This window comes from Bombina bombina, chromosome 6 (genome assembly GCF_027579735.1).
Source record: "Bombina bombina isolate aBomBom1 chromosome 6, aBomBom1.pri, whole genome shotgun sequence".
NCBI lineage: Eukaryota > Metazoa > Chordata > Amphibia > Anura > Bombinatoridae > Bombina > Bombina bombina.
The window spans coordinates 910,432,324-910,450,194 of NC_069504.1; the positions used below are offsets into that span (position 1 = coordinate 910,432,324).

General features: G+C 36.5%; 1 protein-coding gene across 1 annotated transcript in view; it reads left to right on the plus strand.

Moving 5' to 3' along the window:
* STING1 (stimulator of interferon response cGAMP interactor 1) overlaps window positions 1-17,871 on the plus strand; it is a 166,279-nt gene that overhangs the window by 87,246 nt on the left and 61,162 nt on the right. Inside the window, exon 6 of the mRNA XM_053718542.1 lies at window positions 1,405-1,591. Coding sequence (XP_053574517.1) covers window positions 1,405-1,591 — 187 coding nt within the window. The remainder of the gene's footprint in view (window positions 1-1,404; window positions 1,592-17,871) is intronic.

Consider the following 17,871-nt stretch of genomic DNA (forward strand, 5'->3'; position numbering starts at 1 on the left):
TTAATTTATTTATTGATAGTGTAGTGTTAGGTTTAATTGTAGATAATTATAGGTATTTTATTTAATTAATTTATTGATAGTGTAGTGTTAGGTTTAATTGTAACTTAGGTTAGGATTTATTTTACAGGTAAATTTGTAATTATTTTAACTATTTTAGCTATTAAATAGTTCTTAACTATTTAATAGCTATTGTACCTGGTTAAAATAAATACAAAGTTACCTGTAAAATAAATATAAATCCTAAAATAGCTATAATATAAATATAATTTATATTGTAGCTCTATTAGGGTTTATTTTACAGGTAAGTATTTAGCTTTAAATAGGAATAATTTATTTAAGAAGAGTTAATTAATTTCGTTAGATTAAAATTATATTTAATTTAGGGGGGTGTTAGTGTTAGGGTTAGACTTAGCTTTAGGGGTTAATACATTTATTAGAATAGCGGTGAGCTCCAGTCGGCAGATTAGGGGTTAATAATTGAAGTTAGGTGTCGGCGATGTTAGGGAGGGCAGATTAGGGGTTAATACTATTTATTATAGGGTTAGTGAGGCGGATTAGGGGTTAATAACTTTATTATAGTAGCGGTGCGGTCCGCTCGCCAGATTAGTGGTTAATAAGTGTAGGCAGGTGGAGGCGACGTTGAGGGGGGCAGATTAGGGGTTAATAAATATAATATAGGGGTCGGCGGTGTTAGGGGCAGCAGATTAGGGGTACATAGCTATAATGTAGGTGGTGGCTCTTTGCGGTCGGCAGATTAGGGGTTAATTATTGTAGGTAGCTGGCTGCGACGTTGTGGGGGGCAGGTTAGGGGTTAATAAATATAATATAGGGGTCGGCGGTGTTAGGGGCAGCAGATTAGGGGTACATAAGTATAACATAGGTCGCGGTCGGCAGATTATGGGTTAAAAAAATTTAATCGAGTGTCGGCGATGTGGGGGGGCCTCGGTTTAGGGGTACATAGGTACTTTATGGGTGTTAGTGTACTTTAGAGCACAGTAGTTAAGAGCTTTATAAACCGGCATTAGCCCAGAAAGCTCTTAACTACTGACTTTTTTCTGCGGCTGGAGTTTTGTCGTTAGATTTCTAACGCTCACTTCAGAAACGACTCTAAATACCGGAGTCAGAAAGATCCCATTGAAAAGATAGGATACGCAATTGACGTAAGGGGATCTGCGGTATGGAAAAGTCGCGGCTGAAAAGTGAGCGTCAGACCCTTTTTTGAATGACTCCAAATACCGGCGGTAGCCTAAAACCAGCGTTAGGAGCCTCTAACGCTGGTTTTCACGGCTACCGCCAAACTCCAAATCTAGGCCCTAGTGAATCTAACTCACTATAAAGTATGTCATCCAGGTTCACTTTTAAAGAATAAAAATTAAATATTTTAGTGTCTTTCTTGTTTCTCAGGCACATTACTGTATTGTGGAATATGCAACACCTCTGTACACGTTATATCAAATGTCAGATACATCGAGTGCAGCCTTCAGTTCAGAAGATCGTGTTGAACAAGCAAAGCTTTTTTATCGTACACTAAGGGACATCTTAGAAAAATCAACTGAATGTCAAAACACATATCGACTAGTAATTTATGATGGTAAGTGACTTTTGCGGATGCAACTATATATTGTTTAATAATTTGACATACATTTAGTGACTCCAAAGTATTTTCTTGTGAAAATTACCGTGGGAGAACATTTTTCATGCAAGATTTTTTTCAAGGGACAGTAAACACCTTAGAGCTGAAAAAAAACTAATCGATAATAATCGATTATGAAAATAGTTGTCAACAAATCTCATTATCGATTAGTTGGTTTGCAATTAGTTGGTCTGTGCACAGCACCAGCTGCTTTACTCCAATGAGTTCCTGCACATGGTATTTTGTTTTATGGTTATGCTCTTAGCCTAAAGGATGTTTACTTTTCACTTTTTCATGACAGTATAAATTTACAACTACTCCTGGATTATCTGCAAACCAGAAATAAAATAGGTGTCATCATTTGGATTTTTTATATTAAATCAGGTGATTTGGGACTCTGCTTTGCATGATATAATGCCGAGCTTGTGTTTTACACCTAGCCTTAGATTGATGGGATTTGTTATTTGAATTGATGTGCACTATTATTAGCGGATGGCTTGCTATTGCTGATTATATATTGTATAGATAAATGTGTAAGGCTTTGTCCTGTTATTGATATATAGTTCTTAGCGCTTTTGACATTTTTGTTTTTTTAATATTTATAATTAATTGTAATTTGTACCAGATTCAACCTCTAAATATACTGTATATCTTTTTTTTAAGAGTGGGCTAGATATTTTTTCCCAAACCTTATAGCTTAATATTTACCATTGCATATAGATATTCAAGATATTGTTATGTTAGAATAAAGTCCAGGCTTACTTCATTTAAACACCCCTTGCATTGGTGGAGAGCTAACAAAGATAAATATCCTACCTTGGCGAAATTGGCAAAACCCTACTTATGCATCTCAAGCACCTCAACACCATCTGAGCGCCTCTTCTCTGCTGCAGACAAAATAGCTGCAAAAGATGAACCAGCCTCAGCCAGGAGCATGTAGGCATGTTGTAAGTTTAGCATTTGAATGTAAAGTTTCTGAGAAAGTGAATAACAGAATGCTATAAACAGTAATAGTCTACCTCTTTTTTTAAATATAGGAAAAAAATGTTTTGTTTTATCCGATTAGTCGATTAATCGAAAAAATCATTGTTCGATTAATCAATTGTTAAAATAATCATTAGTTGCAGCCCTAGATTTCTCTTGTGTTGCTATAGAATAATATATCAGCCAAGGCTTAATGTTTTTAAAACAAATTAACATCCTTTTTATTGCAATTATTTATCAATAGCCAAACTCCGACTGAACAGATAGCCCCAGGTATAATGTTAGTATAAAGATGCATTATTTAGCAGCTGTTATCAGTTAAAGCCAATTAGGGAAAGATATTTATCAGTTAGCCTTGAGAAGTCAACAGGGTCCAGTTTAAGTTCTGAGAATTAGAAATTTCCCCAATGTCAGAGCTAAATAACATGAAAAGTGTGTGTATGGGGGGGGGGGAAATAATTAAAATATATTGCCTTTTTGTTAATTATAGATAATACTACAAAAAACAAGAGCAAGAGAAGCGCGGACTCAAGTGTAGCATTAAAAGTTTTATTGTTATAAGACACACATAAGGTTAAAAACTCACAAGATGCTCATAGCATATATGCACATCATAGCCGTCTGCTATCAGTGTCCCGATGTCCAATATCCCTCCGTGTCTGTATTCCGTAATATAGAAGTTCCAAACTTGTCCTGATTGGAAGAACGCTCATGTGTTACAAGCCGACTAGACCCGCTATGCAGTCGCGGGGAGATGACGTCTTACGTGCGCTGGGCAATAGACACGTCCGTGGATAGTGAGGAAAATTACGGATCCTCCAAAGGACCAAAAAAAGGCTGTATACTTCAACGCGTTTCGTCCCGATCGACGGGACTTTGTCAAGAATACTGAAATAGCTCCTTTTGGGCCCTTATATACCGGAGTTTTGTGTTGATACTCCCACTTAATATGAATATAAAAATTTAATTAATGGTATATAACGGGCTCAAAGAAGTACAAATTTTACAATAATAAATAAGATGTTAAAACTAATATATAATACCCATTTTGCAATTACACTAACCAATCTATATCGATTATGATTCCCTTAATTATATATAAAGAACATATTTGATCCTGCATAATTAATACCCTAATAAAAACATATTTTATAAACAGTACACTCCAAAAATTGATAATACATATAAATATAAAGAAGCATTATTATACATTTAAAAACATTTGATACATATAATTAAAACATTTCATATTACAAGATTTAAAATTGAATAAATGATTTTATAAAAACGCCTGAATGTCTAACTCTATGTTTAACCCTTTTGGCTCAAGACAATCTAAAGATTTTATCCAAAAGGTTTCCCTTTGTCTAAGCTTCAGCAACCTATTAGTATCCCATCTATCTTGTGCTACCCATTCTATAATTTTAATATGAAGATCCTTGGGGTTTTTGTTGTGGCAAATTTTGAAATGATAACCATAGTGTATCCTATCATTTCAAAATTTGCCACAACAAAAACTCCAAGGATCTTAGGCATTTTTATAAAATCATTTATTCAATTTTAAATCTTGTAATATGAAATTTTTTAATTATATGTATCAAATGTTTTTAAATGTATAATAATGCGTCTTTATATTTATATGTATTATCAATTTATGGAGTGTACTGTTTATAAAATATGTTTTTATTAGGGTATGAATTATGCAGGATCAAATATGTTCTTTAAATATAATCAAGGGAATCATAATCAATATAGATTGGTTAGTGTAATTGCAAAATGGGTATTATATATTAGTTTTAACATCTTATTTATTATTGTAAAATTTGTACTTCTTTGAGCCCGTTATATACCATTAATGACATTTTTATATTCATATTAAGTGGGAGTATCAACATAAAACTCCGGTATATCAGGGCCCAAAAGGAGCTGTTTCAGTATTCTTGACAAAGTCCCGTCGATCGGGACGAAACGCGTTGAAGTATACAGCCTTTTTTTGGTCCTTTGGAGGATCCGTAATTTTCCTCACTATCCACGGACGTGTCTATTGCCCAGCGCACGTAAGACGTCATCTCCCCGCAACTGCATAGCGGGTCTAGTCGGCTTGTAACACATGAGCGTTCTTACAATCAGGGCAAGTTCGGAACTTCTATATTACCGAATACAGACACAGAGGGATATTGGAAATCGGGACACTGATAGCAGACGGCTATGATGTACATATATGCTATGAGCATCTTGTGAGTTTTTAACCTTATGTGTGTCTTATAACAATAAAACTTTTAATGCTACACTTGAGTCCGCACTTCTCTTGCTCTTGTTTTTTGTAGTATTCACTGTTGGGAACTTTGGAGTTAACCCTTTCTTGGAGGAGCTGCAGGACTGTTTTCGGATAACACTAACCTTATCATCAATTTGATATATGGACTCTGATTTTTGTAAGTACTGTCTTTTGGATTGGACATTACAAGTGTTAATATATGGATTTTAATATCTGTAAACATTTTTAAACTACACTCAAAATGTTTTTATGATGTTTTTAAGTTGCTCATGATTGTTTAATTATCTTGAGACATATATTATTAGGGGGAAAGATTGATGGTACAGTGTACATTTTAAATCATTTTCGTAATCCTTTAGTAATTTATATTAGCGCCCTGTTGTGTGTATTATTACACACATTCTTTTGTATTAATTATAGATAACTAAACATTTTATATGCAAATTTGTGTTAATTGTCCCTTTAATTTGCTAGAAAAACTCCAACTTGTTGGTAAAATGCAGGAAGCTTTCTATTTGTAGTCATTGGCTCTGCCGGCCAGACTTTTCTATTGCCTTGCAATAGATTAACACAAACATAATGTTAATGCTTTCACAACTAACACCTTACTTTCTGGAATTGTTTTTCAATGGACAAACTTCCTCCCCCTCTTATCTTATTTACTGGAGTGGACTCATTCATTTTCTAAACTTTTTTTTTTTTCTAAACTTACATATACAAATATAATTGACAGCTTCAGTCACATGATGCTGAGTTTACAAACATGAGCTGTATAGTAATTTATCTACAAAAACTACAAGAAAGAACCTTCTGTGGTACAGTGTTTTATTAACACAGTATTCTGAGAGGGCACATAAGACAGTCTTTGCCCAATGGGAGGATGCTCTTTACTAAACCTTTTGGTTAAGCAGTTCCTTGGTAGTGTTATGCTTGTGCAGACTGTAGTGTACATTTCCAGTTCTCAGAATTAGGTTAAATTATATGAAATTCATGTAAAATAAATGAAGGTATATTGTAAAAGTAAACATTTTTTATTCTAATCTCAAGGTTTTTTTATGTCCCTTTAAAATAATTTTCTAGCGACAATAGCATTGCATTTAGTTTAATATAGCAAATTACTAAATGCATTTACTGTTTACTGAGCATATAGAGCAAATATCCTTATGCTCAAACATCATTTGCATAATTTTACCTTGATAAAATTCACTGTCAGCTCTTGATGCAGACATGGGGGCCGATTTAACAAATGGCAGGTGGACATGATTCACTGTAGCGAATCATGTCTTCCCGACATCGCTAAATACTTGCGGCGTTTAACATTGCACAAGCATTGTCAATCATCCCAATCGTATCTGATCGGGATGATTACAGAGCAGCGGTCATATCCCCACTGCTTCTTAACTTAAGTTTCCGGCAAGCCAGAAACTTCGGGGATAGATTGCAGCATCCGCTGCTTGATAAATCTACCCCATGATGTCTAAATGCAGGTTCTTGGGGCACACAGATATATCGGGGCCAAATGGAGCTTGATGGGCTCGCCAGAAACAGAAGTTATGAAGCAGCGGTCTAAAGACCACTGCTCCATAACTTGTCCGCCTGCTCTGAGGCGGCAGACAGAAATCAACCCGATCGAATACGATCGGCCGCAAATCTACAGAGGGCGGTATTGCACAAGCAGTTCTGGTGAACTGCTTGTGCAATGATTAATGCCAACAGCGCATGCTGTCGGCATTTATCGATGTGCAGTAAACATGATACGCTACATCGTATCATATCCGCTCGCATCTTGATAAATATGCCCCATCTTCTCTATACCATGTGTACATTAAAAGTTTTTACTGAAACAATGTTAGTTTTTAATAAAAGCACTTTTGCTAATACAATTACAAAAGAAATACTTATATTCTACATTGAAATGAACTTGCACATTTTAGTTTTGAATAGAATATTGATTCAATATAATAAAAGCAAATGCCAGGGGGCCAATTTATCACGGCCTGAATGGGGCCATGTACCCGTTTCCGAAACAGGAGTTAAGAAGCAGCATTCTTAAGACTGCTGCTCCTTAACTCGTCCACCACCTCTGATGCGGCGGACAGCAATCCGCATGATCGTGTACGATCGGGTTAATTGACACATCCTGCTAGCGACCAATTGGCTGCATATCTGCAGGGGACGGCACTAGAACTGCTTGTGCAATGATAAAATCACCAAATAAAGTCCATCAAAGATGGCCCCTCAGGACAAAGGCGCCCTCTAGAGGCTTCTGTCGATGGTTAAGGAGAGATACACCAGGATCAGCTCTTCTTGAAACAAAGTGGAGAAAAAACAGAAAAGGGCGCTCCAATGGTGCAGAAGATCACAACAATTGTTGGAAATTGTATCAATACATCACTCTACAGAATGATACTCACAAAAGTGGCGCACTATGTGGCAGTGCAAGTCAGACAGGCTGGATAGATCAGAGCCCACCAGCTGGCTTACTCCAGATTGTGGATATACCAATGGTTGCTGCAAAATAAAATGTAAGGAGGGAGGGGGAAGGGTGCTCCAATAGTGCATAAAATCACTACAAAATAGAGAAAAATCCCAAAGACCCTCCAAAGAATATACTCACAAAAGTGGCACACTATATTGCAGTGCAAGTCAAACAAGCTGGGTTAATATGAGCCCACCAGCTAGCTCACTCAGGCAAACAGGTACCAGATCCACAGTTAAAATAAAGGTAAAAGAACACTCACAGTTTTAGAGTAAACCAAAATAACCTCTATGCATAGAGAACTATTTATTTAAAAAAATATATATTTAAAACTTAAATATAATCTGCAACGTGTTTCAAAGTGCTTATGACACTAACCCCCTGAAGATCGACTTACCGAGCTGGGGCACTTACCAACCCCTATGAACCAGACAATGTTTAAAAAATATCCAATGACATAGAAGAATCATGTGCATATGACTTTAAAGGGACAGTAAACCTCAAAAATAATGTTATATAATTCTGCACATAGTGCAGAATTATATAACATTATATTAGCCTTATCTTTATAAAACCTAATATTCCCTTTGATTTGGCCCGACCGCGCCATTATACACAGTGCAGCTCGCTCCTGCTGTCAGACAGAGCAGGAGCGAGCTGCACTGAGTATAATGGCGCGGTCGGGCCGGGCTGTGACTATACAGCTGGCCCGATGCGCTGTGTGAAAAAAACAGACCCGCTCAGAAGAGCACAGAGAGCGGGTCTGAAAAACAGTCATTTTTAAAAAAAAAAATCAAAGGGAATATTAGGTTTTATAAAGATAAAGCTAATATAATGTTATATAATTCTGCACTATGTGCAGAATTATATCACATTATTTTTGAGGTTTACTGACACTTTAATGATATTTTAGCTACTGCTGTGTGAGCAGAGGAAAACAGGTGATTAATCTCCTCTGAGGCTCACTATCCATTAACCCCCTGTTATCCTTAATCTATTGGGGTTTATTATATAGTGCCTATATATTAATTAATAGAGATGTTTGCCATGAAACTATACTTCCCAAATTCATAAGCATGACAGCAAAATAGTGCAGTGTTATATTATAACCGTGTTTAGCTGTAACAATCCTGATTTTGAACAATACACAAATCTGGCAAATTGTACTCATAAAGTATTCTGCTGCCATGCATATATAACTTGAATGGGCACAAATTGCAGTCACACAAAACATATACACACACATATAATATAAACACAGCGCATCACCTAAAAAGAAAAGTAAAAAATCTCAAACATCCTATTAAATTAATTAATGTAACAGATACATAATAGAAAACGTGCCTAAACAATATGTTTAATGCAAAGGCCTTCTAAAAACACAAAGCTCCTAAAATATAAATACATACTATATGTGCATGCATATAGAATGTATGTGCACCCTTGGAGAATTCACAATGCTCCCCATTCAGGTACTGGCCGGGCCTGACCCTGTTTAGCTTCTTAGATCAAACAGGATCAAGTGCATTCAGAGTAGTGTGGCAGTGGTTCTAACAATACTAAACTCTCATATTAAAATATTTCTTAATATTTAAATGACCACAAACGTGCGTAAATACTGGATGCTCTAAGTGCATTCCCATGTATAATTCTCAATGTATAAAAAAAGAGGATCTATTGGAAAGCAGTCAAATCAATATTTTCATTCAGCCCCTCAGGAAAGAGGGTTCTTAATTTCCAGATCCAGAAAGTTTCTCTCTGGCGTAACCTATTAAATCTGTTATAATATATAGATTTTCGAATATATTCAATAGGAGTTAGCCGATAGGTGTCCTCCCTCCCCTCATGTATATGCGTACTATGACTGGATACACTCTGTTCAATATACTTATTTTTAATATTCCTGAGGTGCTCACCCCAACGTGTTCTCAAACACCTACTAGTACACCCACAATATTGCTTGCCACATACGCAGATAATAAGATAAATAACATAAATGCTTTCACATGTTATTCTAGTTCTAATAGGAAACACTTCTCCTGTAACGTTGCATTTAAAACTAGTATCCTTATGGCTAATATATTTGCATGTTAAACATCTATTCTTAGCACATTCGAAGACCCTTTTTTGAGATTTAGAAAACCTAAAGACTCCTTAGACTTTTTGTGATCCTCAAAACTTTTTTTGTGGCAACCACCTTACTTGGAGCTAGGGAATTTTATAGGGTAGGAGCCCTTCTGAATACACAAAGCGTTTTTTCACCCACTATTTCTTTCAATATTGTGTCATTTTGTAAAATAGGCCAATATTTCTCTATTGTGCATTTCATTTCTCTGTAGTTACTGTTGAATTGTGTTATACATTTTGGTGCATTCTCATATTTATTCTCTGTCCTGAACTTAGGCTGTAACAGTTCACCCCTATCTCTAGCTGCGCCTTTATGTACCCCAGAGCTAGTATTCGTGAATGATATCCTTTTTCTTTGAACCTATTCATTAAGAGGTCCACTTCCACTCTAAAATCATGGTCCTTATTGCAATTTCTACGTAGTCTACAGAATTGGCTATATGGAATATTATTCAACCATCTAGTATGGTTACTCCTTCTATCAATGTAGCTATTACAATCTACCTTCTTAAAGAAGGTTTTGGAGTATACACTCCCATCTGTATCCCACCCTAGGGTGACATCCAAAAACTCCATACTCACTGCATTGATATTATGTGAGAAAGAGATCCCAAAGGTATTAACATTACAAAATTGTATGAAGCTTATGGCCTCTTCTTCAGTCCCACTCCATATAAAAAGAAGGTCATCTATGTCACTGGATAATTTTTTTTAATTTTTTTTTTCATTTTTCAAATAAACTTTATTTATGAAAGAAAAATAACATACATGTTTCATATCATCATTTCAAAAATAACCACCAATACATATACGTCCCATGGACCCATTGTAAATAAAAACAGTGGCTTATCTAGATTAGTACCATTATAGGTCCATATGTTACATAGCTCTTCTTATCCTAAATTATAATAGTAAGAAGAAATTGAGGGCTTACTCAAAATGGGATCAACATTAGGAGGCCTAGTTATCAACGTGTCTACTTTACCTGCCTTCGCCGGTCCAATACGCCCGCCTAAGCTCGCCTACCTTCGCCGCCGCGGACCTGCAAAATTTCGCCTAAGTTATCAAAAAAGCTGCCAAAAAGCCGCGCACCAAGTACGGGGCAATGAGCAGCGGACTGTGAGAGTTATCACTCATCCGATCTCGCTGCTCTTCGGCTTTTTCCCAGCTTTATTGCTAGCCTGTCACTAAGCACCCACACTAACTACACTGTTCTACCCCCTATACCGGCGCCCCCGGAGCCTCCTGCAACTAAATAAAGTTAGTAACCCCTAAACCGCCGCTCCTAGACCCCGCCGCAACTCTTATAAATGTATTAACCCCTAAACCGCCGCTCCCGGACACCGCCTCAACCTACATTATACCTAGTAACCCCTATCCTGCCCCCCCTATACCGTCGCCCTCTATAATAAAGTTATTAACCCCTATCCTGCTGATCCCGCACCTCGCAGCAACTAAATAAATAGTTTAACCCCTAAACCGCCGCTCCCGGACCCCGCCGCAACCTATATTAAACTTATTAACCCCTAATCTGCCCCCCCCTACACCGTCACCACTGTAATAAATTTATTAACCCCTAAACCTAAGTCTAACACTAACCCTAAAACCCCCCTAACTTAAATATTAATTAAATAAATCTAAATAATATTTCTATTATTAACTAAGTTAATCCTATTTAAAACTAAATACTTACCTTTAAAATAAACCCTAATATAGCTACAATATAAATAATAATTATATTGTAGCTATTTTAGGATTTATTTTTATTTTACCGGTAACTTTCAATTTATTTTAACTAGGTACAATAGCTATTAAATAGTTATTAACTATTCAATAGCTTACCTAGCTAAAATAAAGAGAAATTTACCTGTAAAATAAAAACTAACCTAAGTTACAATTACACCTAACACTACACTATACTTTAATAAATTATTCCTATTTAAAACTAAATACTTACCTGTAAAATAAACCCTAAGATAGCTACAATGTAATTAATAATTACATTGTAGCTATTTTAGGATTTATATTTATTTTACAGGTAACTTTGTATTTATTTTAGCTAGTTACAATAGTTATTAAATAGTTATTAACTATTTAATAACTACCTAGCTAAAAGAAATACAAAATTACCTGTAAAATAAATCCTAACCTAAGTTACAATTAAAACTAACACTACACTATCATTAAATTAATTAAATACATTAACTACAAATAACTACAATTAAATACAATTACATAAACTAACTAAAGTACAAAAAATAAAAAAAGCTAAGTTAAAAAAATAAAAAAATTTAGTTACTAACATTTAAAAAATATTACAACAATTTTAAGCTAATTACACCTAATCTAAGCCCCCTAATAAAATAACAAAGCCCCCCAAAATAAAAAAATTCCCTACCCTATTCTAAATTAAAAAAGTTCAAAGCTCTTTTACCTTACCAGCCCTTAAAAGGGCCTTTTGCGGGGCATGCCCCAAAGAAAACTGCTCTTTTGCCTGTAAAAGAAAAATACAACCCCCCCAACATTAAAACCAACCACCCACATACCCCTAATCTAACCCAAACCCCCCTTAAATAAACCTAACACTACCCCCCTGAAGATCATCCTACCTTGAGTTGTCTTCAGCCAGCCGACCCTCCGATGGAACCGAAGAGGAGATCCGGAGCGGCAGAAGTGATCCTCCAAGGGGCGCTGAAGAAGTCTTCCATCCGATGAAGTGATCCTCCAGGCGGTGCTGAAGAAGTCTTCCATCTGGGCAATGTCATCTTCCAAGCGGCGCTGAAGAAGTCTTCCATCCGGGCGATGTCATCTTCCAAGCAGGGTCTTCATTCTTCTTTCTTCAGGATCCATCTTCATCCCGCCGACGCGGAACATCCTGCTTTCCCGACGGACTACAGACGAGTGAAGGCTCCTTTAAGGGACGTCATCCAAGATGGCGGCACTTCAATTACGATTGGCTGATAGGATTCTATCAGCCAATCGGAATTAAGGTAGGAAAAATCTGATTGGCTGATTGAATCAGCCAATCAGATTGAAGTTCAATCCGATTGGCTGATCCAATCAGCCAATCAGATTGAGCTCGCATTCTATTTGCTGTTCCGATCAGCCAATAGAATGCAAGCTCAATCTGATTGGCTGATTCAATCAGCCAATCAGATTTTTCCTACCTTAATTCCGATTGGCTGATAGAATCCTATCAGCCAATCGGAATTGAAGGGACGCTATTTAATTAATTTAATAATAGTGTAGTGTTAGTTTTGATTGTAACTTAGGTTAGGATTTATTTTACAGGTAATTTTGTATTTCTTTTAGCTAGGTAGTTATTAAATAGTTAATAACTATTTAATAACTATTCTAACTAGCTAAAATAAATACAAAGTTACCTGTAAAATAAATATAAATCCTAAAATAGCTACAATGTAATTAATAATTACATTGTAGCTATTTTAGTTTTTTTTACAGGTAAGTATTTAGTTTTAAATAGGAATAATTTATTAAAGTATAGTGTAGTGTTAGGTGTAATTGTAACTTAGGTTAGTTTTTATTTTACAGGTAAATTTCTCTTTATTTTAGCTAGGTAGCTATTAAATAGTTAATAACTATTTAATAGCTATTGTACTTAGTTAAAATAAATTGAAAGTTACCTGTAAAATAAAAATAAATCCTAAGATAGCTACAATATAATTATTATTTATATTGTAGCTATATTAGGGTTTATTTTAAAGGTAAGTATTTAGTTTTAAATAGGATTAATTTAGTTAATAATAGAAATATTATTTAGATTTATTTAATTAATATTTAAGTTAGGGGGGTTTTAGGGTTAGTGTTAGACTTAGGTTTAGGGGTTAATAAATTTAATACAGTGGCGGCGGTGTAGTGGGGGGCAGGATAGGGGTTAATAAATGTATTATAGGTGGCGACGGTGTAGGGGGGGCAGATTAGGGGTTAATAAGTTTAATATAGGTTGCGGCGGGGTCCGGGAGCGGCGGTTTAGGGGTTAAACTATTTATTTATTTAGTTGCGGCGAGGTGCGGGATCAGCAGGATAGGGGTTAATCACTTTATTATAGAGGGCGGCGGTATAGGGGGGCAGGATAGGGGTTAATATGTATCATGTAGGTGGCGGCGGGGTCTGGGAGCAGCGGTTTAGGGGTTAATATGTATAGAGTAGCTTGCGGTGGGCTCCGGGAGCGGCGGTTTAGGGGGTAATAACTTTATTTAGTTGCGGCGGTGTAGGGGGGACAGATTAGGGGTGTTTAGACTCGGGGTACATGTTAGGGTGTTAGGTGCAGACATCTCCCATAGAAATCAATGGGATGTCTGGCAGCAGCGAACTTGTACTTTCGCTATGGTCAGACTCCCATTGATTCCTATGGGATCCGCCGCCTCCAGGGCGGCGGATTGAAAACCAGGTACGCTGGGCCGGAAAAGTGCCGAGCGTACCTGCTAGTTTTTTGATAACTAGCAAAAGTAGTCAGATTGTGCCGCACTTGTGTGCGGAACATCTGGAGTGACGTAAGAATCGATCTGTGTTGGACTGAGTCCGGCGGATCGAAGCTTACGTCACTAAATTCTACTTTTGCCGGTATCTAGGGCTTGATAACTAAGGCGAATCCAGCGTATTTGAGGTTGACGGCTTGATAACTACCCCCCTAGGTGTTCCTTATATTATATCAACATATTTACATATTTAAGATTCATCAGCACGTTGAATGTCACATAATGCAAGTCGCCATTTAGCGTTCTACTTATGTATGCCCTGGGGATATCAGACATCTGAGGTAGCTTCGGGGTTGGTGGGTAAGGGTAGAGGGGAAGGAGTGGGGTCTGTCAAAGAATGAAGGTATTCTTCCCAAATAAAGCGAATGTCTTGGAAGTCACCCACCCTATCCGTTTTAGTATAATGGTATTGTTCTAAGTTTAAAGCTACAGTAAATCTGTCTCTCCAAAACTGTACTGTTGGTAGTGTGAGTTTTTTCCAGTTATATGGAATATATCTTTTAGCCGTGTTTATCATAATTATCAACAATTTGAGCCTATACAAACAAGGTATAGCAGGGCGAACATTAAACAAAAACGTCCATGGCGTGTGAGGAATTGGGGAGCCTAAGACTATCTTTATTTCCTTACTAATATCTAGCCAATATTGTTGTACAATAGGACATATCCACCATATATGTGCGAAAGTGCCTCTATCCTCACATCCTCTCCAACATTTAACATCATAATCGGGAATCATTTTCCCTAATTTGTCTGGAGTATAATGCCATCTGCACAGCAGTTTGGTATTCATTTCAGTTACCTGTAGTGATGATGTTGAGGAGCTCATCTGTCTATATACTATGTCCCACGTCTTAAGTGGTATATGGTCAGTCAACTCAGATTCCCATTTTGCAACATAAGTTGGTGGTTGTGTGGTCTGGTGTGTAAGAAGTAGTTTATAAGATGTAGATAAAGTGCCACTATGGGGTAGTGGTGCATAACACATGTGTTCAAAAGGTGTCAGGGATCGAGAGATATCACTCTTATTTAGGTGCTTTTGGTGGCCGTGTGACATCTGGTGGAATATCAGCCAGTTGTTGTGTTCAAGACCTAGGATATCCAAGATCTCTTGTTTAGTTTTAAGTCTACCATTCTGTAATACTTTGTGCCAGGGCAAGGCGTGGTGTATTGTTAGTGTGTGTGAATTCTGCTTATGGAATTGGTTAAGGGCTTCAATATCATGAGATATTGGGGTCAAGGGAGAGTAGAGAGACGAGATTGATTTATGTGATCGTAAAATTTTGTGCCATGTCTTAAATGTTTCTTGAACTGTCAGTGGTCCGTTAAGTTGGACATAATTAACATTGTCTCTTTTGCTTGATGACCAGCACTGGCCCCCTAATTGAATGCCTCCACAGATGCTAGTTTCTAAAGACATCCACTCCTTGTGCGTAGTATGTTGACACCAGTCCACTATTCTGGACATATGAGTTGCATATCTGTATAACTGGAGGTGGGGTGCCCCCACTCCACCATGTAGCTTATTTCGGTATAAAGTCTGGGTAGCAATTCTTGGTCTTTTATTATTACATATAAAGGAGTTTATTATTTTTTGCAACTGGTATATTGTTTTGTCAGTGATATTAATAGAGATTGTTAGAAGAAGGTAGAGCATTTTTGGTAGGATGATCATTTTAATAGAATTGATCCTGCCTAACCATGATAAGGGTTTGTATTTCCAAGAGGCCAATGTGGATATGATATGTGTTTTAATATGTTCAAAATTTAAAGGGATTATTTTGTGTAAACAGGGGGCTCTGTAAATACCCAGGTACTTAATTGCCACTGATTGTTGCTTGAATTGGTACTTTGTGAGAAGATGTAGTTCTTGTTGTGGTGTACCTATATTGATAAACTCCGACTTTGAGTAATTAATGCGAAAAAAATGACATCTTTCCAAATTCGCACAATGTTGACATAAGTGCGGGGATAGAGTTTTGTAAGTTTGTTAATGTTAAGATGACATCATCCGCATATAAAGAGGTCTTGTATTCACTATGGTCTACAGTTATGCCTCTGATGTCTGTATTGTGTCTGATATATGTGGCCAGGACTTCTATTGCCAAAATGAACAAGGTGGGGGACAAGGGACAGCCCTGTCTGGTTCCATTATTGATTTGAAATCGCTCAGACAGGGAGTCATTTAGTTTAATTTTGGCAGTGGGGGCATTATATAAGGCAAAAACTTTATCAAGGAATTCATCATTGAATCCGAAACCTAATAAGGTCTGTTTAAGGAAGGACCAATTCAGGCGGTCGAATGCTTTTTCAGCTTCCATAGAAAGGACTACTGAAGGGATTTTATGGGTGTTTGCAAATTCTATAAGATTGATAATTTTAGTGGTGTTATCTCTGGCTTCACTGTTTGGGGTGAATCTTACTTGGTTAAGGTGGATTAGATCTGGGAGCACTCTATTTAAACAGGTTGCAAGAATTTTAGCATATAACTTAACGTCTACGTTCAATAGGGAGATGGGCCGAAAATTTGAAGGGATTGTAGCTGGTCTGCCTGGTTTAGGCAAAACCACAACATGTGCTTCTAACATTGAGGGTGGGAACTTAGCCCCTTGACTGATTTCATTAAAAATTGTAGCTAGGTGTGGAGTTAGACTGTCTTGAAAGATTTTATAATATTTCGTAGAAAACCCATCTGGGCCCGGGCTTTTTCCCTTTTTCAGCATTTGTATTTCCTTTTTGATTTCTGAGATAGAGAAAGGAGAGTTTAGTTGCTCTAATTGCGCATCCGTCAGCGTGGATAGTCAGTAGTAGGGGATAGATTGTATAAGTCTGAATAATAAGAGTGGAATGCCTGAAGGATTTTGGGAGTAGTGGCCAATGGTGATGTATTAGGGGGTTTTAATTCATAAATATGTGACTTAAGTTTCCTTTTTTTTAAAGCTCTTGCTAGGTATTTGCCCGCCCTATTATTCTCATAATGGAAAAAGCTATTTGTTTTATGTGAAAGGTTACGGTATTCTATTTGTAAAAAGTCATCCAAAGCTTGTCTAATTCTCTTTATGTCAAATCAAACGCTCTCATCTAGAGGGGAGTGTTTATGTAAGTATTCTAGATCTGAGAGTTTAGTGGTAAGTTCATCATATGTTGCCCTTAGAGTTTGTCTCGTTTGGGCCCTTATTTTTTTTTTTTTTTTTTTTTTTTTTAGTTTTCAAAAGAGCTTTATTAAAGTAAAAAAAGATTACAAATCATATAGTTGTTGTACAGAAAATAGATTGTTGAATGTTACAAATTGCCATGTCTCAAATATATATATATATACAAACATGTATCTTAAAATGTAATGTACAGACCCATCAAACATTTATAGCGAATTTGACTATGGTTAATCAACAATATTCACCGAGCTCTTTCATTAACCCCCTATAACTAAGATAGAGGCCGCTCTTGGGCCAGTTCTTACGCTTAAAAAACATACAGGGAGATTATTAAATATAAAACATTTACATATAGCACCAAGCACCATATTTAAAGACATTGTGAGACAACACATTTCTGGTAAGTATTTATACAGGTGCTACGGTCAGGACTGTATGTAATATTTACACAAAACTCACAAAGAAAAAAGACTATTTTTGTAGTCTTAATATAGAACTTCAGAACAATATATTAAGAGGCAAACCTTCACAAAACCCATTTCCTGACGTTGAATAATTTACCTCATGGAGCCTTGGTATTTATATACATGCGCTTTCAGCAGGTTATTAAATGTCAAGCCTTAGACTAATATCAGTTACAGGATGTGGCCCATGTAACTTTCCTCTAAGGCACAGCTCATATTGATAATAATAGTTGATAATTAAGCGCCCCACAG